Below are 24,632 nucleotides of genomic sequence, written 5' to 3'. Positions count from 1 at the left end.
CCGCCTAAAGCAGTAGCGTTAGGATTAGAAGCAATAACTGTTGACTGTACTGCACCCCTAGCTAGATATATAATAGGGTGACAAAAAGAATTACAAATTACTCTATTTGAAGAAAATCAAATTTGCAATTTCGAATTATCTAAGCATTATAAGGATTCGAAACAAACGTAAAAAGTTGTGGGAACTCTTTCCATGATTATGTGGTTTGAGTCTAGGCCTCCAATGACTTAATCTTCATTTAGGTTCACAGAAGATCATAGTGTTTCTAGCTTTCAACCTCTAGTTTTAAATGTTTTAAGGTTCAATACAAGAAAAAACATGAAGTCCTTACATTGAGAGAATGAATAAGTATTAAGAGTACAGGATCATTGCAAACCAATATTATTATCATATACGCTAAGTTTACATACAATTATTCTGATTATGGGATAACCTCTATCTCCTATTTTTTAGGTTTTGTTGGTATATTTGCATTATTTTTTACATGGCCAGCAGTTGCAAAGGGATTAGGAGGCATAATTAATTTATCTCCTTCTCCTTCCAACATTTTAACCACATCTTTCATGGAAGGACGATCCACAGGGTGCCATTGGATACACCAGAGTCCTACAGTTGCAAGCTTCTTTGCAATTTTAACATCTCCATCATCCTCAACAAAGATTCGTATGTCTTCTTTTTGTTCCAAGACATTGTAGATCCATTCTGGAAAGTAGACTTGGCTAGTATTTTCAACTGTAACATCAACATTTTTCCTTCCTCCGACTATTTCAAGTAACAGTATTCCAAAGCTATAAACATCTGCTTTAGAAGACACATTCCCAAAATTTCTAGAGAACACTTCGGGTGCAATGTAACCCATAGTCCCCCTAGCCATGGTCATGGACACTGCACTTTGATCCTTTGCACACAACTTGGCAAGACCAAAATCAGAAATTTTTGGATTGAAGTTTTCGTCTAGTAAAACATTGTGAGGTTTGATATCAAAATGGAGGATTCGTTGGTCACATCCTTGGTGAAGATATTCAATTCCCTTCGCTACGCCAAAAGAAATATCTTGCAGCTTATCCAAATTAAGGATGGGGTTCTTGGCGGCTGTTGAAGATATGAACTTCTCTAGTGACTCATTTGGTAAAAACTCATAAACTAGAGCTCGTCTAAATCCATCAGCACAGAAGCCAACCAAACGAACCACGTTCACATGATGGATTGTACCCATTGTTCCAACTTCGTTTATGAATTCTTCCCCATTTCCCTCGAAAGTGTTGAGGATCTTCACTGCAACATGAATGTTATGGGAAAGCTTTCCTTTGAATACTGTTCCATATGCTCCTTCGCCTAACTTCTCATAAAATTGATTTGTAATCCTTTTAATGTCGACATACGAGTATCTTGTGGGTTTGAAATTTCTGTAATCTTCCAAAAACTTTTGGATCTTTGCTTGGTGTTGTTTTTCTACTTTATCATAAGTACAGAAACGGTAGAGAGCAAAGATAGCTAGTAGTAATAGTAATGAACCTAAGGTGATACCTGCGTAATAAACATGTGTGAGTCAATAGTATAAATCTCCCTAATAAAAGAATTTGCAATGGTCAAGACAACTCACCAGTGATCGCTAACTTTGATAATGCACCTTCAAGGAAGCACTCGGTTTCTAATGTAGTGCTATGTTTCTTCAATCTGCATTTCTTGCCTTTTGCTTCACAGTGTCCACATACTCGTCTGGACCACTTCAATTCAAGAATTTTCTCATCGGCACCGAGTATTGTAGTATTTAGAATTGATGGAAGAGTATACATCTTTGTACAAGATGATAGGGGGAAGTCCATTAGGCCACCACTCATATCGAGAGCATAAACCTGGTGGTTTGGGCTACTAAGACAATGGATAAACCTGAATTTTACTTCTCTTGGGGAACAATTGAATAAGCCAACGCCTGGATGGCCATTATCAGAAGGTTCTATAGGGGAATCTTTTTCGAATTGGAAAGGCGAGGAAGATAAATTGAGTTTACGAAGATGCTTTGGAATGCAATGATTTGGATCATATAATTGAATTACCTGAGATTTGTAGTCAATCCGTTTGACAAAAAGCTTGACTGAAATCGGCAGCTCAACTACTGTATCATTTGTATCGGTGCAGGAGAGATTAAACCCAGGATACCCACAGTGCTCTGGCTGGCTGTTAACTCGGAAGGGAAATCGGATGACTGGGCCATGACCTCCACACGGCAATTCAGCACACCCATTCCTTTGGCATTCTCCAAGCCCAAGGTGTATGATGAAAGCTACAAACAACAAGAAGTATGAGAATTCCATTTCTAAGCAAAATATCCAATCTCTCTACTCTGGAATGCTTCTCATCCTCTTAAATATTTTAGCTGGGTTTTCTCAATTTCCTCACTTGTAAATTTCGGGTGAACTTCCCTTGGACTTGGACTATAGTCTATACTGCGATGGTGACCAGTACCAACTCCCATTATTATCACAATTTTTTATAAAATAGTTTATATTAAATTTTCTTCAAATTAGCATTTAAAGGTGATATGGATTTTTTTTAACATTACTTGTATTCCACATGTGGTAAGAGACGCGTGTCACTTTTTTAGAAGATGAATTGTAAGAATTCCTACAATCGTGTTTGCCGGATATTTCAGTCAAGGTGCTTAAACCTTATAAATCTACATTATATGCTTTGTCTATAGGCTTTGCTGTGGATTGTGGAAGCTATACCCTCTCTCAGTATATCATCTCTCTCTCTCTCTCTCTCTCTCTGTCTCTGTCTCTGTCTCTGTCTCTGTCTCTGTCTCTATCCATGGCAAGAGGAATGCTCTTCCCTGCTGGACTCATGGTCCTAATTGTTGTTCTTGTCCTTGTCCATGAAGCTTGCAGTGCCAACGATAGTCATCATCATTCGTGTCATTCTTCCTGCGGCAATATTGACAACATAAGGTATCCGTTCTGGTTGAAAGACGATCCACCAAACTGCGGAGATCAAAGGTATAATCTGTCTTGTGAGGATAACCAAACAGTGTTATACTTATATGCTGGAAAATACCATGTACTGGAAATTGATTACAGTTGGTACACAATCCGAGTTGTAGACCCAGGTATTCAGAAGGACAATACCTCTCGCTATTTTCTAAACAAGTACAATTTCAGTTCAGGGGATCCATATACCCTATCTTATCCACATAACATATATGTCCTTTGTAATAGTACTGGTCAGCACAAGCAGGCATGGTTTAGCACTGGAGTGAATTCTTTAATTTGGGTGAAGTGCGAAAAGCCAGTGATTTCTGATATGTATTTGGACACGTCTACATGCTTTAGTAATGAATTCTTCCAACTCTTCTCTACTCCATTCCAAGGGCTATCGATATGTTTTATCTTCCGACTCTATATCTCAATGGGGTTTGGAGGACTTGTGCCAAATAGAGCAAATGTTTCCGACAGATGGTGTATTTAATGAACAAATTACGTGTTCATCCGTTTACCATCAAGTGGTCAATGGTTTTGAGCTTCTATGGTTCCAAGTTTTGTGTGATAACTTCACTGGAGATGACTTTTGCTACATCAATAACGTGAATTTGCCTTTTGACTATTGCTACGATCCAAATCAAGGTGCGTACAGAATCTGACAAACACATACATTTTTCAGTATATACTATTAACACTAGATTTTCATCAATTTTGCAAATGTTGATGTTATTCTCTCTGTGGAGCAGATTCATCCGATAAAACGATATTTGGAAAAGGTGAGTTTTCTATTTCAAAAAATTGTTTGAAAAGGATAGTACATAATGGCTCAATGACATACAACTGGATGAGTTGTGCCAGATGATGACACCAGTAGATGAGTAATTAATGTAACATCCAAATTTTATATTGGGCGGATGAATAATAATCATATAAAATGGGTAGATTATATTTCTTGTTAAGCATGGCCCAACACAAAAGTTGTTTATGCAGGCAGCCCCAGAGACTTTTGAAATTTTTTAATTCACCTTTTCAATTAATTATTAAAATTTATCTTCTATTTTTTTTTTAAAATTTTTTTTTTTATTATTATTATTTTTTTTTTATAGTTATTGGAGCTGTTAGCAAAATACCAGTACCGCGGTTCATCAGTAAGATCCTGTATCTCTCATTTGTTTTCTTTTAGCAGATCAATTCTTAGACTGTGAAGCATGAAAATAGTTTCAACCTGCAAACAAAATGAATATTAATGGCATTTTCAAGAAAAAGGCAATTAGTTATCCATTGTAATTATATTTCCAACTAAAATAAAAATGCAGATTTTTAGTTCCAAGTTTTCCAATGCTGATGTTATTCTTTCTTTGCCAAAGCAGAAGACAAATTATGGGGGATTAACCTATCAGATTGGCTTTACATAGGAGATTGGCTTTCCATAGAAGATGGGCCATACCATTGTAAGGTTTCTATCTCGAAATTTTGTGTGAGGGTGGTGGTGTAAAATGCCAATCAAAGACATACCTAGCTAGCAGAAATTTATCTATTCATCTATGTGTAAATTAAACAGTCAAACTAGCACCAAAACAACTCACCAACAATGTAGAGAAATAAATCAAACCACAAACAAGCTAGAAAAAACTAAGATTTGTACATGGAAAACTATTCAACGTGAAGGAAAAATCACGGGACTTATTTCACTGATAGGAATAGATAAATTTAATCAATACTTTAACACTCTTCTCACATCTGGGCTCAAACTTCTTTTTAATAGAAGTGAGTCATACATGAAATATTTATTTTAAATGAGAGGGTAAATTGATGGAGTTAGAGTTTGAACTCAGAACCTTCGGCTCTAATATCATGTTACATCACCACTTGTCTTAAAAGTTTAAGCTCATAAGAATATGTAAATTTAATTATTTAATTAATACTTTAAGAGAGCAACCAATTAAGTAATTGGAGAGAAAAAGTAACAGTCAACATCAACCAGTTCCTACATTTCATTTATTTTTCTCTTGACCACAGAAAGCAATTTGGTTTGCTACCCGTTTAGTTGTACTTTTCACATAGGAGAGCCACCCAACAATTTGTTTGAAGGATAATATAGAGTGATGGCAGATGATGAGACAAACAGAGGAGTGACCATGTGCTTAGGCAATGGTTGATCTCAAACTTTTAGGCTTTGTTTAGGTATTAGATACAAATAGGAAAATGAAAGGAAAAATATCCAATTTCTTAAGAAATTATCTTTCTCTCTTCATTTAAAATTTTCCGTTCCTGGACCCCATTATTTCATGGATAACAACGGGTCAGTATTCTATACATGTCTACTCATTAATTCTATTATAACCTTCTCTTAAAAAAAAAAAAATCTACTACTCCTCAACTAAAACCTCACTTACAAGCCTCAATTGGCGCATCTCAATCACACATTGGGATGGAATGGAATCGAGCTCAACCCAACTTAAATGGCCAAGGGGAAAGTTGTTTATGGAATTTCTTTAGACCCTAAACTTTTCAAATTATTTGAGTCACTTTCTTGTTTAATTAAGTAATTTATATCTTTCTTATTTCTGGCAGACTATTTCGAAAAACTACTGATAATCATGACAATCTATGGCGGTAAGAACCTTATATCTCTCATTTGAACTTCTTTATTTTTATTTTTTCCTTTTTAATTAGTAGATAATTCATTCGACCTGTGAAGCATGAAATATTTTGAAATGCATGCAAGATGTAAATATTATTCACATAAAAAAAAACAAAACAAAAACAAAAACAAAAATTGTGATTAATTACTAGGATTTAGAAAGGCAGTGGGTTGAGATATAATAAATAAGATGCTGACAGTAGGTCATCTACATGTTTGTTTTCTTATAATTTATTTTGACGATGTTCTTTCATAGGATCATACCTTGCAGCAAAAGTTGTATTGTTGACTCCCTGCGTGATTGCGTTTTTAATATATAAATGGCGAAGAAGGCATTTGTCTATGTACAATGTTGTTGAAGAATTCTTGCAAAGCCACAATAACCTCATGCCAATAAGGTACTCTTACTTTGAAATTAGGAAGATGACCAAAAATTTCAAAGACAAATTAGGTGAAGGAGGCTATGGTACTGTATTTAAAGGAACACTTCGAAGTGGCCGACTTGTAGCTATAAAGATCTTGGGTAAGTCCAAAGCTAATGGACAAGATTTTATCAATGAAGTTGCAACTATTGGAAGGATTCACCATGTTAATATTGTTCAACTCATTGGTTTTTGTGTTGAAGGATCAAAGCGAGCTCTAGTATATGAGTTCATGCCTAATGGCTCTTTGAATAAATACATATTTTCTCCAGAAGTAAGTACCCTCATAAGCTATGACAAAATGTATGATATAGCTCTAGGAGTAGCTCGTGGAATTGAATATCTACATCAAGGATGTGCCATGCAGATTTTGCACTTTGATATCAAGCCTCACAACATTCTTCTTGATGAGAATTTGGCTCCCAAGGTGTCTGACTTTGGCTTGGCAAAGCTATATTCAGTAGATGATAGCATTGTCTCTTTGACTGCTGCAAGAGGGACGTTAGGATACATGGCTCCTGAGTTGTTCTACAAAAACATTGGAGGCATTTCATACAGAGCTGATGTTTATAGTTTTAGAATGTTATTGATGGAAATGGCGGGTAGAAGAAGGAATTTAAATGCATTTGCAGACCATTCAAGCCAAATTTATTTTCCTACTTGGGTTTATAACCAATTGCATGATGGCAAAGACATAGAAATGGAAGATGTTATAGAGGAGGAAAAGAAAATAGCTAAGAAGATGATCATGGTTGCATTATGGTGTATACAAATGAAGCCTAGTGATCGCCCTTCAATGAACAAAGTCGTAGAAATGCTTGAAGGAGAAGTTGAAAGCTTACAAATGCCTTCCAAACCTTTCTTAACATCAGTAGAGAGCCCCACGAGGGATGCTGGAGAAGATACAAATCAAACTTGCTCATCAATTCAATCAGAAGAATCAAGTCACCCAACTCAGTTTTGAATGCAATTAATTGATATGAATCTCCTCAATTACATTCCCATTAAATGGGGGAAATTAGAGTTCTCATCTATATTTGATAGCACAAAGATGCTTGATATTTATGTGTAGTAAATAAGATCAATTTCTTTAATTTATGATAACTTGCCTTATTACATCATTTATTTTGTTTGAAGTCTATTTTCTCATATTTAACCAATGAATTCAGTTTCAGTTTGAGAAGGTACGGTGCTATTTTTCGTTCTCCATTAGTCATCCCCTGCTTTGTAAATTTGGCATATCACAATTCATAAGTTTATGTTTTAAACTTTGAAAAGAACGAGCTAATCAAGCAGCTGTGTTTTTGAAGTTTGGAAGTATAGAATGTTTAAACAATGGTTAAATGTTTAAAGTTGCCCTAGAAAGCTTTTGATCTGATGTATGTATTGGGTGTGCATTGAAATCCACTTATAAATCGATTATTTAGAATTTTTGTTTTCGGAAAGCATATAATTCTACTAACATGATTTAGGTGTTAGGATTTTGCATACTAAAAGTGTGATTTTAAATCAAACTAGCTTAGAGCCCAAGCTATGCGCCGGGTTTTTATTTTATTTTATTTTATTTATAATTTACTCAAAAAGTCTTTAAAAGATTATCAACAAGAAATTTTATTTTATTCTCTTAATTAACTAATTAGCTACAAAAAAAAATGACAAATGTTCATAAGATCATTTTAAATCATAGTTTTACTCAATACATATCTAATAAATTTAAAAATTCTTAAATTTTTAGTTCTTTTAAAAATTCATAAAAATTCACGGAATCCTTCAAATATATAAAAGTAAAAGAAACTAATTTTAAGACATATAGGAAAATAAAGACGAAAAAAATCTACTTAATGAACATTGACATAATCTAAAAAAGCATCATACATCGTACTAAAAATAATGATAGGAAACTCTTTCACTATAATTTCCCTTAATTCAATGTGAAATTTTCAAAAGAAAAATAATCAATTTGAATAAATAATATATAAATTAGTATAAAATTTAAACGAAAAAAAAAAAAAATGGAAGAACATAACCACTTCCATCCTTCACATATATAAAGTAAAAGAAACAATTTTAAGACATACAGGAAAAAAAAGACAAAAAAAAAAAAAAAAAATCTACACAATAAACATTGACATAATCTAAAAAGGAATCATACATCGTACCACAAATAATGATAAGAAACTCTTTCACTATCATTTCCGTTAATTCAATGTGAAATTTACAAAAGAAAAATAATCAATTTGAATAAATAATATATAAATTAGTAGAAAATTTAAGGGATAACAATGGAAGAACATAACCACATTAAATAAAGATAAAAAAACTAAAAATAAAATTTTAATATAATTGAAAGAATTGTCTTTTTCTACTGTATACGTTTCCTGATTCCAATGAAACCTTGAAAACTAATGTTGTCCATTAATTAATCATATAAACAGATAAACAAATTACTCAATGAACAACAACACAAACTAAAAAATTATCATCCAAAAATAACGATAAGAAACTCTTCTTTCAGTATTATTTTCTGAATTCAATGTAAAATTTACAAAAGAAAAGTAATCATTCGAATACAAAATAATATATAAAGTAGAAGAAAAAAAAAATAAGGGACAAAAACAAAAATGGAAGAACATAAGCACCGGAAACAAAGATAAAAAAATGAAAATACGAATATAATTGAAAATAACTATTCTAGAAACAACAACAAAAAGAAAAAAATAATAATAAATAAATAAATAAATAACTGTAGTATAATTTTTCATTGAAAAACAATGATTGGAAACTCTCTCTCTCTCTTCTTTTTCCTGAATTGATTGTGAAATTTACAAAAATAAAAAAAAGAAAAAAAAAAAGAGATATAACTAGAAAGTAAGAGAAGAAAAAATAAAAAATAAATCAGAAAAAAAATATAAGGGACAAAAACAAAATGGAAGAATATAAGTGAAAATAACTGTTCTAAAAAAAAAAAAAAAACTATGATATAATTTTTCATTGAGAAATAACAATGAAAATTGAAAAGAACTGTTCTAGTGAGAAAAAAGAAAAAGAAAATAAAGAAAAAAATTATATTATAATTTTTCTTTGAGAAACAGATAAACAAATTACTCAATGAACAACAACACAAACTAAAAAATTATTAGCCAAAAATAATAATAAGAAACTCTCTCTCATTATTATTTCCTGAATTCAATGTAAAATTTACAAAAGAAAAGTAATTATTTGAATAAAAAATAATATATAAATTAGAAAAAAAATGAACAAAAAAAAAAATGGAAGAACATATGCAACCGGAAATAAAGATAAAAAGAAACGAAAATAACTAATATAATTGAAAATAACTAATCTAGCAACAAAAAAAAAAAAAAAAAAAAACTGTAGCATAATTTTTCATTGAGAAACAATAATTGGAAAATTGAAAAGAACTGTTATAAGAAAATAAATAAATAAATAAATAAAATAACTGTAGTATAATTTTTCATTTAGAAACAACAATTGGAAACTCTCTCTCTCTCTCTCTCTCTCTCTCGTCTTTTTCCTGAATTGAGTGTGAAATTGACAAAGAAACATTGAAATATAAATAGAAAGCAAGAGAAGATAAAAAGAAAAATAAAGAGAGAAAGAGAGAGTTTGATAATCTTTTGTTTTCTTCATTAAAACAGTTAAATATATTACAAATAAAACTCATAGTTTTAATTGTCTCACATTGAGATATAACCAGAAAGCAAGAGAAGATAAAAAGAAAATTAAATAAAGAGAGAGAAATAAAGAATTTAAAAACCTTTTGTTTTCTTCATTAAAAATAATATATCAATTAGAAAAAAAAAAAAAAAGAAGGAACAAAAACAAAAATGGAAGAACATAGGCACCGGAAATAAAGATAAAAAGAAATGAAAATAACTAATATAATTGAAAATAACTATTCTAGCAAAAAAAAAAAGCTGTAGTATAATTTTTCATTGAAAAACAACGATTGGAAAATTGAAAAGAAATGTTATAGGAAAATAAATAAAAGAACTGTAGTATAATCTTTCATTGAGAAACAACAATTGGAAACTCTCTCTCTCCCTCTCTCTCATCTTTTTCTTGAATTAAATGTGAAATTGACAAAGGAACATTGAGATATAAATAGAAAGCAAGAGAAGAGAAAAGAAAATTAAACAAAGAGAGAAATAGAGAATTTGAAAACCTTTTGTTTTCTTCAGTAAGACAATTCAATGCATTACAAATAATACCCCTTCAATCATAAAATTATGGGAGTGAGAGTTAGCACAATTAATTAAAAAAAAAAAAAACAAACGATTCAGATATAAAATTATGGGGAGGAAAATAGTTAAGATGCTTAAACCATATAATTAGTTTTTAGAGTGAGAAAAGAAAAGGTTCAAACATAAAATTATAGGAGAGAAAGGGACGTGCGTTGGGTTATGGGAGAGAAAAATTTTTTTTAAAAAAAAACGGTTGAAACATAAATTATGGGGGAGACAAAAATTTAAGACATTTAAGTGGAGATAGAGGTAGAGAGAGAGACGTGGGAGATGGAGTTCAGACAAATATATATATATATACAGAAAATATATCATTTGAAAATGCAATTGCAATTTAAAAATGTAAAAAAATAAATATGGGTTTTCAAAGTACAATATGTTTGATTCAACAAAGGCAAGAAATTCCAACACGTGATCAACAACACCAATTTTGGAAAATGGGCAATATTTCAAAAACCAAAGGACATGAAACTAATCAACTAATAATAATAATAATAATTTTTTTTTTTTAAAAAAAAAGGCTTACATATCTACGAATCTTTTTTTAAAAAATTCTTTTACAAAGAAATGAGGAGATTGAAGAAAATACAGGCTTCGTGACTTACCTGACACTAACACAGAATGTCAACAAAGATTTGTGTGTGCATGCCACATTTTTCTGGCAGAATATGGTTCATGAAAGAGACTAATCAGCCCCTGCATGATCAAAAAATTGTAGCGCTGCGGGAAAATTGTTCATCAATCTGTTGGCGTGGAAATTTGTCTAATCTGCAAAAAACAAAGTACTGAATAAATTTGCTGCAGAATTTGTTTCACAATGAACTGTGCTTGACGATAATAGTTTTGATCTTTGAAAAATCATATAAAAACAATCTAACATTCTAAGTTATGCAGAGGTAGAGTACTAAAATTGCAATCTTTATTTTCAAATGTAGTTAAAACTGTTTTTTTCACAAACAATGAATCAAACACAAGCTCTTCTGGAAACATCATATGACAAAGCAGATAATGCAGAGGATGCTACAAAACTAATAGTAAAAGCCCTTTTAGTGTTTCTCAGGAGAATGAAGACTTTTGAAATTCAACAATATTGGGAGAGACGGTTTCTCCATAAATATGTTTTTAGGGTCATGATATATGACTCTAGAAGCTGTATAGATTCAAAGCTCTGTAGTGTGATGAAAAATGGAGATTGGAATTGGATGTTAGCTAAGTCAAAAGAGTTGGTTGCAATTCAAAGCCGTTTGTCTCTAGTGGAATTAGGTGTTCATAATATGCCTATTTGGCAGCCTTCAAAGAACCGTAAATATTCCTGTGGGGACACATGGGAGGCTCTTAGAGAGAAGTTTCCTAAAGTTGGATGGCATAAACTAGTATGGTTTTCTTTTGCTATTTCTAAACACTCTTTCTTCCTATGGATAACTATTAGAGGGGTTTTTTTTTTTTTTTAATCAAAGCGGAAAAGGGGAGAAAAAGGGACTAGAGGGAGCTTATATATTGGGGATAGGTTAATTGCTAAGTTGGGGTATGGTGGGGATATGAAGTGCTTATTTTGTCACCATACTATTGAAAGTAGGGAGCATTTATTTTTTGAGTGTGATTGGAGTAAGAGGTTAGAGAGAGAAGTGATGCTTAAAAGTTTGGTTAGTCCTATTTGGTTGGATTGGGATGAGGTGGTGAGGGAAGGCATGAAGGCATGGAAAGGGAAAATTTTGCAATGTACTGTGTGTAAATTGGATTTTGGGGCAACACTGTATCACATATGGAAGCACCAGAATAGTATTCAATTTTGCAATAGCCTAGGGTGAATTCTGAGGAGCAAATATTATAACTTATTTATTGGGAGATTAGTACAAGAATCATGGGAAAGAGGAAACAAAAATTCAAGCATACTGATGAAAATGTCAAGATTTGTGAGAATTAGAACATTCCTTTAAGTATCTTGGTTCAAAATGGGTGACGAATGTCTTTTTTTTTTTCTTTGACGGGTGGTAGTATTTTTTTTAGCATGAGATTTTTTTTTTTGTGTGTGTGTGTGTGTGTGTGTATGAGACCATTTGTAATTGTTTTCATTTGGGTTTGGTTTCTTGTTGTTTGATGTAAAAAACTGAGTTCCAGCTTTATTGTTGGTGTGTTTTGGTGTTTTGTTTGTGTTGGAATGAAAATTTTATTCATTAAAAAAAAAGAAAAAAAAAAAGAAAAAAGAGACAGTTTCTGAGTTGGTGATTGAAAGGATACAATGTATTTAATGAGAAACTGATCCAAAAGAAGATTTGGATTTTCTTTTTTTCTTTTAGTTTTCTTGGATTTTGTATATTCTTTTTAGCCTCTTTATCTAAGAACTTGCAGTTGCTCGAAATCAGAGATGATTTGTTATATAATACGAGAATTTTTTGGGGAATATTTTTTGCTAATGAGTTATCATTGTTGGCAGCTAGCTGAACTTTTATCCAATCGCTTTGGTTAAAATTGATATCAAGTAGATATTTAATCCACCTGTTAAATTTTTAGTGCTACTGCAAATGTCATACTCAATCCGAAGATGACACTTTTAATAAAATTATTAATTATAAATATAAGAAAAAAGATTTTAAAAAAATAATTCATTGGACCACCATTCGGCCAGGGCCATTTAGAATGTTTCCATCTCATCACAACAAAAGCCCACACATTCTCATCCAATGACTTGAGAAAAGATTGAGATTGTTCCTTGACAACATGGGTCAAAAATACACTCAAAATGTTAGTTCAAAAGGAGTGAACCTTGATAATAATTGAGAGGATCATATTCAAACCCCAATGCACCACACAAGCAATAATGAAATAAGATAAAATAAAATGCTACAGTGAAAGGAAAACTACAAGGCTAATCACCCAAACAATCAACACCACAGTTTTTGTGACGAAATGAAAATCCTTTGAGCATCTCAAAACTACAAGGCAGTCAAACCCAAAAAAATCAATCACTATAGAAAATTCAAAGTGACTTCTATGTACATAGACAAACTCTTTGCTTACCCTTTTGCCTCCTTAGCAGCTTCAGCTTCTCACTGGCCAATTCTATACATAAGTTACTTACCAACCCACTGGTACACTTCAACGATTGAAAGATATGATAAAGGCTTGTGGTTTGAAACAAAATTCCAAGAGAGATGAAGCAACAAAAGCTTTCAACAATAGCTCTCTTAGCACACAACAAGGTGAAGCTAAACAACGTTACAAAACGTTCTAGGGGCTTAGACTTGGTCTATAGTAGACTATCATCATCCTTATAAAGATAAATGATAGAAAACCCTAATCCTTTTGTGTGAAAAATGCTTCAACATTGTGTAGAAAATCCTTCGGTGTTAGGATGTGTAAATGCACTGTCAAGACACCTCTAGGGTTTCTTCATAAAAAGCCATGAATATAGAGAAGTATCAGGACAGCTTGCTGACAGTGCTCTTGCATGGGTAGGCTCTATAATTAATCTTCCATGAGTAGCGTCAGGACATTTTTTTTTATGGTACTTCTAGCAATGCTCTCGAGTAGGCTATGAAAATATTCTTTTACAACCAACGTTAGGATGTCCTTATGATTTCTTCATAACAAACTATAAAAATAGATCACCATCTCGAGTGGGCTCTAGAATTCATCTTCCACGAATAGCATTATGACATTCTTCTGACGAACCTTTTGAGGGTGCAATTGGGTAGGCTCTGAAATTTTCTTTTTACAGGTATAGTGTTGGCATGTTTTTCTGATAGTCTTCTATGGTAAGCAAAAGTTCTATTATCACACACCATGTGAGAACGATATATGACGGTCTTTCTGACAGTAGCTTAAAATTTTCAATCTAAGCCTAACTTTTTACACCAAAACATTTAGGTGATAAAAAGTTTACAACCCTTGTTTTGATCACCAAAATGGCCAATATCTAAAACCTAACACACATTAACATGGTGGATCCTACCCATTGTTCACACATCATTTATGAATTCTTACTATTTCTCTTGTAGGGTTTCAGATCTTTACTAAAACATGAATTTATTGAAATTATTTTCTTTTAAATAGTGTTCCATAAACTTTGTGGCCTAACTTCTCAATAAATTGATTAATTAATTTTTTTAGGGAGATTGATACTTTAGGGATTTTAGTGAACCATAACATAGCATGTTGAAACACCACACAACTTAAAAGCTTAAGCCTATGGGTTTGATTTACTATGGCTTTTCAATATAATTAATGACAAATGGCTAGATATTGACATTGACTTGGTGTCAACATAAGTAAAGACGCATGCTACTATGGTTTGGGGTTGGTTCGTGTCCACCCCAAAAGGGTTGGGGTTGTAACGCCTTCAAAATTAAATAATTAATTTGACTTAACTTGGAGTGTGACTCATAGTGTTATCAAACTAATTAACTAATAATTAGATGAATTCATCACGCTATACTAAATATCAGAGTATACTATAGCAAAAAATGAAAATAAGTGATATTGGGCAACTAATCATATGATCTTCCTTAAATAACATCATGTATCATCAATATAGACTTGAAGCCTCCAAACAACATTGCTATAACGATAATAACTAACACCTGTCTAAGCAAACTTGATAGTGTGTCATTTTCTCGGCATCTTCATTCCAGCGAATTTTTCATTATACAGCCTGACAACATGCTAATATGCAAAACACCAAAGTGTTCCATAAGTGAAAGAAAGTAATTGTGTAAATCCATGACTTATTAAGTAAATTATTAGGAAATTGGTCTATGTAATGAGCCCTAATAAAAATGTGTTACTACAGTGAAATTAGTCTATGTAAATTAATGATTTAGTAAGTAAATTATTATGTAATTACTAAATTTTAAGTTATTACACCATTGGAATATGATTTACTTTTAAAAAGTTGTGGCATAATTCCGGTGATAAGTCACTCATGTTTTAATGCAAGAAATAATGTGTTAGACACATACAAATCTTAATAGTCATAGAAATTCTCCATATATATGGTCTGCTCGGATCCTTAACATCTTTCTGCTTGGGTTGATGTTGTTCCGTGGGATCTGTAGTACAATACCAGTATCCCGAATATTGCCGCATATCGTCATGTACTTATAGAGGTCGATCATTCGTGAACAAAAAGCAAATGTTTGGTAAAACAATGAAACATTTGGTGACTTGTGAGGATGCATGAGAAACCCAAAACTACCTCTTAAAATCATTTCCCGACTTAACCAAGATTCCTAACATCCGTAAAAAGAAACAACAAACCATAATAACGTGACATAACAAGCTAGTAACGTATGAACAAGTTTATAGCTTTTTGAAAGTTTAGCTAATCCGCGCATGATTATTGGAAAATCCAAATGAAATATACTTGAATGTCTTTAAAATACACATGATACTAGCTTGTTAAACAAACAAAAGCAGTAGATTAAAGCAAAGGAAAACAGACTAATACATATTAAGACAAGATTGTGGTTTGACTGGTTGAGGCTGTATGTGTGGATTCGTTTTCTTCGGCGTGCTTTTCCTGCCATTGGTGCGTTTTCTTTTATTTTTTTGTTCTTGTTTTAATAGTGTACCAGGCCCATTCAGATAGTTTCCATTCACCGTCAGCATTGAAACAACACTTCAGAAACTTCATTGGGTATATAAATAATCTTCTTTTTTTTTTCTTTTTCGACATAGGTAAAGAAAGTAAGTTTTCTCCGGCGTGCTTCCTGCCGTTGGTGCATGCGTTTTCTTTTTGTTTTTTTGTTCTTGTTTTTATCAAAATAAATGGTGTGAGAAGGATCACTTGCTAGTTTAATTTATTAATAATGATGATTATGATAATGTAGACCGTAATGGAAACGTCTTAGACTCAAGTAATCAATTATAAAAGCATCCATCATCCTTCCATGGGGCATGTATGTAGACCTATTGACTTGAAAAATCAGCACCGAAGGAGCATCTCCTCCTTCCTTTAAAGTGGTGGATAATAAATAGCCCATTCTTCCACATGAATTTTCTTTGAAAGCTATAATTACTATGGCATTTCAATATATTAATGAATTCATAGGACAAGTAATCAACCACGAACATTAATAATGATGGCCGGTTAAGATAATGTAGACCGCAATGAAAACGTGTTGAGTACCTTATGGTCATAGACTCATAGGTCAAGTAATCAATTAACTATGTGTCAAATTAGACATTTTTGTATTTTTTTTCATTAAAATACTTTTAAATTTATTAAAAAAAATAACCATTTGAAAATACTTTTAATGTACCTCATGGCCATAGACTCATAGTTCAAGTAATCAATTATGGAATAGGATCTATTCCGGTCTAAATGGACAGGAGAATATCTAGTTCAAGGCTAGATTTCTTTTAGAAATCCTAGAGCCATAAATAAGACACTTGTCCCACTAATAAAAAAATAATAAAAAATATTATTTTATATTAAAAAAAATTAAAAAATATTAAGGGGTGGCTAGCCACCCTATTGGGGGTGGCCAGACCACCCTAGCCACCCCTTAATATTTTTTAATTTTGTTTTTTAATTTTTCTTAATAGAAAATAATATTTTATTATTATTTTTTGTTAATGAGACAAATGTCATATTTGTGTCTCTAAGATTTCTTAAAAATTCTTTTCATGAACTGGATCTTCTCTAGTCCAAAATGGTCTGAGGAGGATCCTATTCCATCAATCATAAGGATATTCAAACCTATTAACTAAGCATCCATCGTCCTTCCATTGAGCATATAGACCGTGTAGTAGTGGTCTATTGAGTATAGGGATACTCATAGACTCGTAGTTCAAGTAATGAAGGTGGGATCAATAAATTATGATAGGTAAAGCATGTTTGGTCAAGAGTTTTATTGTGAATTATTCGGCAGTTTCGTAGGCCTACAACTTATTAATTTCACGGACACTAGTTTTCTACTACTCTGACTCTACACGCAATACTTATTCTTTAAATTATTAAAAAACATTAAAAAAAAATAGTGCTTCTCACATACTAAAAACACATGTCACTTTTAAAAGTTAATTTGTATGAAATTTCTTACAAATCAATTTATAGGAAATTTTTGTCCAATGTAGACTAGTTGCCATCAAAGATATATAGTCAATTCTTGAAAATAGTTTTTGGGGTTACTAACATAGCTAGGTTTTGGGGGTGGCTCATGGCCACCCCGAGCAGCTTGGGCTACCCCCTTTTCATTTGGGTGGCTAAACCACCCCTCACGGGATGGTTCAGCCATGCATCTTAAATGTTTTTTTTTTTTTTTTTTTTTAATTTAAATTTAGTATTAATAATTAAAAAGAATAAATTTGGTTTTTCAATTGCCAAAGGATGGGTATTTTTGAAATATTATGATCAAACTTTGTTTTTCCATCTATTCTAATGGTCAAATGCCAATAGATTGGCCTTTTTGCCACAAAAATGGTAGTTTGATGTATCAAAGTGTCATGCTTGTCACTTTGTAGGGGTTTTTTTTTTTTAAATGAGTGATAATTGAAGGGACTTTTTTTGCTATTTTTTTTATTACACATCCAAACAAGTTCTAACATTTGGAGTAATGCTATATACATGCATGACACATCACCCTATTATCCTCATCCTATCCCTCCACAATTGATGTGGTGCATGTGGTCTCCATAATATATATATGAGAATAACTTATATAGTGAGGTTGCACAAAAGTCACCTTTTGTGCCACCAATAAGAAGCTGATACATTAGTCAATTTCATTAGACTTATACTTAAAACAAAAACTCAACCACACTAGATTACACTCTAATAAAATAAATTTTTTTTTTTTTATTTAAAAAAAAAAAAAAAAACAGAATTGAAGTGACCACCCCTCCCCCACTTTGGGTGGCCGCGCGGCCACTCCCATGGCGTGGGGTGGCTCGCCGGCCACCCCATAGGCCATGGGGTGGCGGCCAACCACCCCAGATCCGGATTTGGGGTGGTTGGCCGCCACCCCTAGCCCATGGGGGTGGCTCATCGGCCACTCCCATGGCCTATGGGGTGGCCGGTGAGCCACCCTCAGGCCATGGGAGTGGCTGCGCGGCCACCCCCATGGTTTGGGTGTGGAGGCCACCCACTCCAGATCCAGATTTGGGGTGGCTGGCCGCCTGCGTGGCCACCCCCATGGGATGGGGGTGGCCACGTAGGCGGCCAGCCACCCCAGATTCGGATCTGGGGTGGCTAGCCGCCACCCCATGGCCTTTGGGGTGGCCAGCGAGCCACCCCAGGCCATGGGAGTGGCCGCGTGGCCACTCCCATGGCCAGGGGGTGGCAGCCGACCACCCCAAGTGGGGGAGGGGTGACTAGCCAGCCACCCCTTCAATTTTTTTTTTTTTTTTGTTTTTTTTTTTAATATAATTAATTTTTATTTATAATTTGGTGTAGTTAGGCTTTTTTAAAAAAATTTGAGTTCGATAAATTTAGCTTAGGTGTCATCTTCTGATTGGTTGCACAAAAGGTGAGTTTTGTGCAACCTCCCTATATAAGTTATTCTATCATAATAACTTATATAGTGAGGTTGCACAAAAGTCACCTTTTGTGCCACCAATAAGAAGCTGATACATTAGTCAATTTCATTAGACTTATACTTAAAACAAAAACTCAACCACAACCTCCCTATATAAGTTATTCTCTCTCTCTCTCTCTATATATATATATATATATATATATATATATATATATATATATATAACTTTCTTTCTTTCTTTTTTCTTTCCGACATGGGGTATCCGACTCAAATAAGACACCAAGGTAAAGAAAGTAATTTTTCTCCGGCGTGCTTCCCGCCTTTGGTGCATGCGTTTTCTTTTTGTTTTTATAGGGTGGCCCTAGGCCTACGTTTATCAAAATAAATGGTGTGAGAAGGATCACTTGCTAGTTTATTGAAGAAAATGGGCCTGGAGGACCACCAACATTAATAATGATGGTTAATAATTAATATTATGTAGACCTATTAACTAGAAAAATTGGTCAAGTAATCAATTATAAGGATATTCAAACCTATTAACTAAGCATCGATCATCCTTCCATGGGGCATGCATGTAGATCCCGTGTAGTAGTGGTCTATTGACTAGAGAAATCAGCACCGAAGGTGCATCTCCTCCTTCCTCCTTTGAAGTGGTGGATAGTAAATAACCCATTCTTCCACATGAATTTTCTTTGAAAAGCTATAATTTACTATGGCTTTTCAATATATTAATGAATTCATAAGCATAATTGATTCTAAATAAATCTCCAAGCTTGAAGAAGGTAATGAAGGTTGAATCAATAAATTATGATAGGTAAAGCATGTTTGGTCAAGAGTTTTATTGTGAATTATTCGGCAATTTGGTAGGCCAAAAACTTATTAATTTCACCGACACAAATTTTCTATTACTCTGACTCTACACGCAATAATTATTCTTTAAATTATTATATATATATATATATATATATATATATATATATATATATATTAATTTCTCACATGCTAAAGACACATGTCACCTTTAAAAGTTAATTTGTATGAAATTTCTTATAAATAAATTTATAGGAAATTTTTGTCCAATGTGGATTAGTTGCTATCAAAGATAGTCAATTCTTGAAAATATTTTTTTGGGGTGACTATAGTAGAGGGTTTGGGGGTGGCTCGTGGCCACCCCCAGCAGCTTGGGCTGCCCCATGTTCATTTGGGTGGCCGACCCACCCCCTCATGGGATGGTTCAGCCACCTTAAATTTTTCTTTTTCTTTTTTTTTTTTATAAAATAATAATAATAATAATAATAATTTAGTATTAATAATTAAAAAGGATAAATTTGGTTTTTTCAGTTCCCAAAGCGTACGTGGGTATTTTCGAACGATTATGGTCAAACTTTGTTTTTCCATCTATTATAATGGTCAAATGCTAGTAGATTGGTCTTTTTGCCACAAAAATAAAAATATAGTTTCGTGTATCAAAGTGTCATGCTTGTCACTTTGTAGGGATTTTTTTTTTTTTTTTTTTTTTAAATGAATGGTAATTGAAGGGACTTTTTTTGCTATTTTTTTTTTTTAAAAAAAAAAACACATCCAAACAAGTTCTAACATTTGTTTTTTTATTTTTTTGGAAGATCACGCCACATCAGCTATGGGGATGAAAGGGGGATAATAGTAGGGTACAAGCAAGCGGTTTAATAACCGCTATCCACTTTTGTTTATGGTTAACGATTTTAGCGGTAATCGAAGATGGTTGGTAACTATTAACCACCTACCCTTAAATGTAATATATATTAAATATATAAAATAATAAAATACCAAAATGAAATCATTTTGGTGTTTAATACCATTTGAAATAGGCCATAAATAGTCCAAAAACAAAATAGGTCCTAAAATGAGGTTTAAGGTGTGCCAAAACACCAAAATAGGTCCAACCTAAAAAGCGTTTATGCAAAGTGGTTTTGGGTTTCAATAACCACTAATTGACAATTATTTCAAAACTACTAACCGCCTAAAGCAGTTGCATTAGGATTAGAAGCAATAACTGTTGACTGTACTGCACCCCTAGCTAGATAATAGGGTGACAAAAAGAATTACAAATTACTCCATTTGAAGAAAATCAAATTTGCAATTTCGAATTATCTAAACATTATAAGGATTCAAAACAAACGTAAAAAGTTGTGGGAACTCTTTCCATGATTATGTGGTTTGAGTCTAGGCCTCCAATGACTTAATCTTCATTTAGGCTCACAGAAGATCATAGTGTTTCTAGCTTTCAACCTCTAGTTTTAAATGTTTTAAGGTTCAATACAAGAAAAAACATGAAGTCCTTACATTGAGAGAATGAATAAGTATTAAGAGTACAAGATCATTGCAAACCAATATTATTATCATATACGCTTAGTTTACATACAATTATTCTGATTATGGGATAACCTCTAACTCCTAATTTTTAGGTTTTGTTGGTATATTTGCATTATTTTTTACATGGCCAGTAGTTGCAAAGGGATTAGGGGGCATAATTAATTTATCTCATTCTCCTTCAATTCCAACATTTTAACCACATCTTTCATGGAAGGACGATCCATAGGGTGCCATTGGATACACCAGAGTCCTACAGTTGCAAGCTTCTTTGCAATTTTAACATCTCCATCATCCTCAACAAAGATTCTTATGTCTTCTTTTTGTTCCAAGACATTGTAGATCCATTCTGGAAAGTAGACTTGGCTAGTATTTTCAATTGTAACATCAACATTTTTTCTCCCTCCGACTATTTCAAGTAACAGTATTCCAAAGCTATAAACATCTGCTTTAGAAGACACATTCCCAAAATTTCTAGAGAACACTTCGGGTGCAATGTAACCCATAGTCCCCCTAGCCATGGTCATGGACACTGCACTTTGATCCTTTGCACACAACTTGGCAAGACCAAAATCAGAAATTTTTGGATTGAAGTTTTTGTCTAGTAAAACATTGTGAGGTATGATATCAAAATGGAGGATTTGTTGGTCACATCCTTGGTGAAGATATTCAATTCCCTTTGCTACGCCAAAAGAAATATTTTGCAGCTTATCCAAATTAAGGATGGGGTTCTTGGTGGCCGTTGAAGATATGAACTTCTCTAGTGAATCATTTGGTAAAAACTCATAAACTAGAGTTCGTCTAAATCCATCAGCACATAAGCCAACCAAATGAACCACGTTCACATGATGGATTGTACCCATTGTTCCAACTTCGTTTATGAATTCTTCCCCATTTCCCTCTGAAGTGATGAGGATTTTCACTGCAACATGAATGTCATGGGAAAGCTTTCCTTTGAATACTGTTCCATATGCTCCTTCGCCTAACTTCTCATAAAATTGATTTGTAATCCTTTTAATGTTGACATACGAGTATCTTGTGGGTTTGAAATTTCTGTAATCTTCCAAAAACTTTTGAATCTTTGCTTGGTGTTGTTTTTCTACTTTATCATAAGTATAGAAACGGTAGAGAGCAAAGATAGCTAGTAGTAATAGTAATGAACCTAAGGTGATACCTGCCTAATAAACATGTGTGAGTCAATAGTTTAAACCTCATTAATAAAAGAATTTTCAATGGTCAAGACAACTCACCAGTGATCTCTATCTTTGATAATGCACCTTCGAGGAAGCATTCGGTTTCTAATTTAGTGCTATGTTTCTTCGATCTGCATTTCTTGCCTTTTGCTTCACAGTGTCCACATACTCGTCTGGACCACCTCAATTCAAGAATTTTCTCACCGGCACCGAGTATTGTAGTATTTAGAATTGATGGAAGAGTATACATCTTTGTACAAGATGATAGGGGGAAGTCCATTAGGCCACCACTCATGTCGAGAGCATAAACCTGGTGGTTTGGGCTACTGAGACAATGGATAAACCTGAATTTTACTTCTCTTGGGGAACAATTGAATAAGCCAACGCCTTGATGGCCATTATCAGAAGGTTCTATAGGGGAATCTTCTTCGAATTGGAAAGGCGAGGAAGATAAATTGAGTTTACGAAGATGCTTTGGAATGCAATGATTTGGATCATATAATTGAATTACCTGAGATTTGTAGTCAATCCGTTTGACAAAAAGCTTGACTGAAATCGGCAGCTCAACTACTGTATCATTTGTATCGGCGCAGGAGAGATTAAACCCAGGATACCCACAGTGCTCTGGCTGGCTGTTAACTCGGAAGGGAAATCGGATGACTGGGCCATGACCTCCACACGGCAATTCAGCACACCCATTACTTTGGCATTCTCCAAGCCCAAGGTGTATGATGAAAGCCACAAACAACAAGAAGTATGAGAATTCCATTTCTAAGCAAAATATCCAATCTCTCTACTCTGGAATGCTTCTCATCCTCTTTAATATATTATCTGGGTTTTCTCAATTACCTCTCACTTGTAAATTTCGGGTGAACTTCCCTTGGACTTGGACTATAGTCTATATTGCGATGGTGACCAGTGCCAACTCCCATTATTATCACAATTTTTTATAAACTGGTTTATATTAAATTTTCTTCAAATTAGCATTTAAAGGTGATATGGATTTTTTTTATTTTTTTTAACATTACTTGTATTCCACACGTGGTAAGAGACGCGTGTCACTTTTTTAGAGGATGAATTGTAAGAATTCCCACAATCGTGTTTACTGGATATTTCAGTCAAGGTGCTTACGCCTTATAAATCTACATTATATGCTTTGTCTATAGGCTTTGCTGTGGATTGTGGAAGCTATACCCTCTCTCAATATCATCTCTCTCTCTCTCTCTCTCTCTCTATCCATGGCAAGAGGAATGCTCTTCCCTGCTGGACTCATGGTCCTAATTGTTGTTCTTGTCCTTGTCCATGAAGCTTGCAATGCCAACGATAGTCATCATCATTCATGTCATTCTTCCTGCGGCAATATTGACAACATAAGGTATCCGTTCCGGTTGAAAGACGATCCACCAAACTGCGGAGATCAAAGGTATAATCTGTCTTGTGAGGATAACCAAACAGTGTTATACTTATATGCTGGAAAATACCACGTACTGGAAATTGATTACAGTTGGTACACAATCCGAGTTGTAGACCCAGGTATTCAGAAGGACAATACCTCTCGCTATTTTCTAAACAAGTACAATTTCAGTTCAGGGGATCCATATACCCTATCTTATGCAGGTAAGATATATGTCCTTTGTAATAGTACTGGTCAGTACCAGCAACAAGGGTTTGGCAATGGACTGATTTCTTTGATTTGGGTGAAGTGCGAAAAGCCAGTGATTTCTGATATGTATTTGGACACGTCTACATGCTTTAGTGAAGGTGCATAGGATGATCACACTATTATATGTGTGGTCATACTCACATCAGATTGTATAATATATACAGGAAGGTAATATAACTTCCAGTGGAGGTAACTGGTCAAGAGACATAACTCTTGGTCAAGAGTTAAGTTGGGACTCTATAAATAGAGTCCCATGAGAACACAAACACTATCTCAATCTTACGTATGATGGTTTTGTTACGTACAAAATGTGTGTTCAAGGTCTCTTGATCTCCACAGGATTTCCACCCTATTGGAGAAATCCTTCCTGAGATTAATTATACAAGATCCTACGATCGTTAAGAATCCAACAGTGGTATCAGAGCCAAGTTGTGGAGGATCAAGAGAATCAAGAAAATTCTGCAAATACTCGTGCAGATACGCGAGATCGAAAGTCTGGCATCTGTTTGTGGGTGAACAGCGACAAATGTTGGGGTCTCTCAAAGCCAAGTCTGAGTCGCTGGTCACCGGCGAGGAAGCAGAATGGGTAGACCTGAAGGCGTCTTCATCTGGGCGCTCTTTTGTGAACACGGTTTCTTTCC

At 33.7% G+C, this 24,632-nt stretch overlaps 2 protein-coding genes and 2 pseudogenes across 3 annotated transcripts in view; 2 read left to right on the top strand and 2 right to left on the bottom strand.

The window, feature by feature from the left end:
* Positions 1-24,632, top strand: part of LOC148587001 (rust resistance kinase Lr10-like) — an 81,772-nt gene that overhangs the window by 47,088 nt on the left and 10,052 nt on the right. The window lies entirely within an intron of this gene.
* LOC148587004 (rust resistance kinase Lr10-like) lies at positions 413-2,318 on the bottom strand (annotated as a pseudogene). Its single transcript, XR_015911804.1, has 2 exons — positions 1,604-2,318; positions 413-1,527 (listed from the first exon to the last, which is right to left on the bottom strand). The product of XR_015911804.1 is annotated as a rust resistance kinase Lr10-like (transcript).
* Positions 3,041-7,008, top strand: LOC148587003 (rust resistance kinase Lr10-like). The gene is made up of 2 exons (XM_088515044.1): positions 3,041-3,080; positions 5,894-7,008. Exons 1-2 carry the CDS (start codon positions 3,041-3,043, stop codon positions 7,006-7,008), a joined length of 1,155 nt encoding a protein of 384 aa, XP_088371170.1.
* On the bottom strand, positions 21,190-23,097 carry LOC148587002 (rust resistance kinase Lr10-like; annotated as a pseudogene).

The sequence above is a fragment of the Corylus avellana genome, chromosome 3 (genome assembly GCF_965113065.1).
Source record: "Corylus avellana chromosome 3, dhCorAvel1.hap1.2, whole genome shotgun sequence".
Lineage (NCBI taxonomy): Eukaryota > Viridiplantae > Streptophyta > Magnoliopsida > Fagales > Betulaceae > Corylus > Corylus avellana.
The sequence above is the reverse complement of the archived record's forward strand: the minus strand, read 5'-3'. Positions and strand labels throughout refer to the sequence as shown.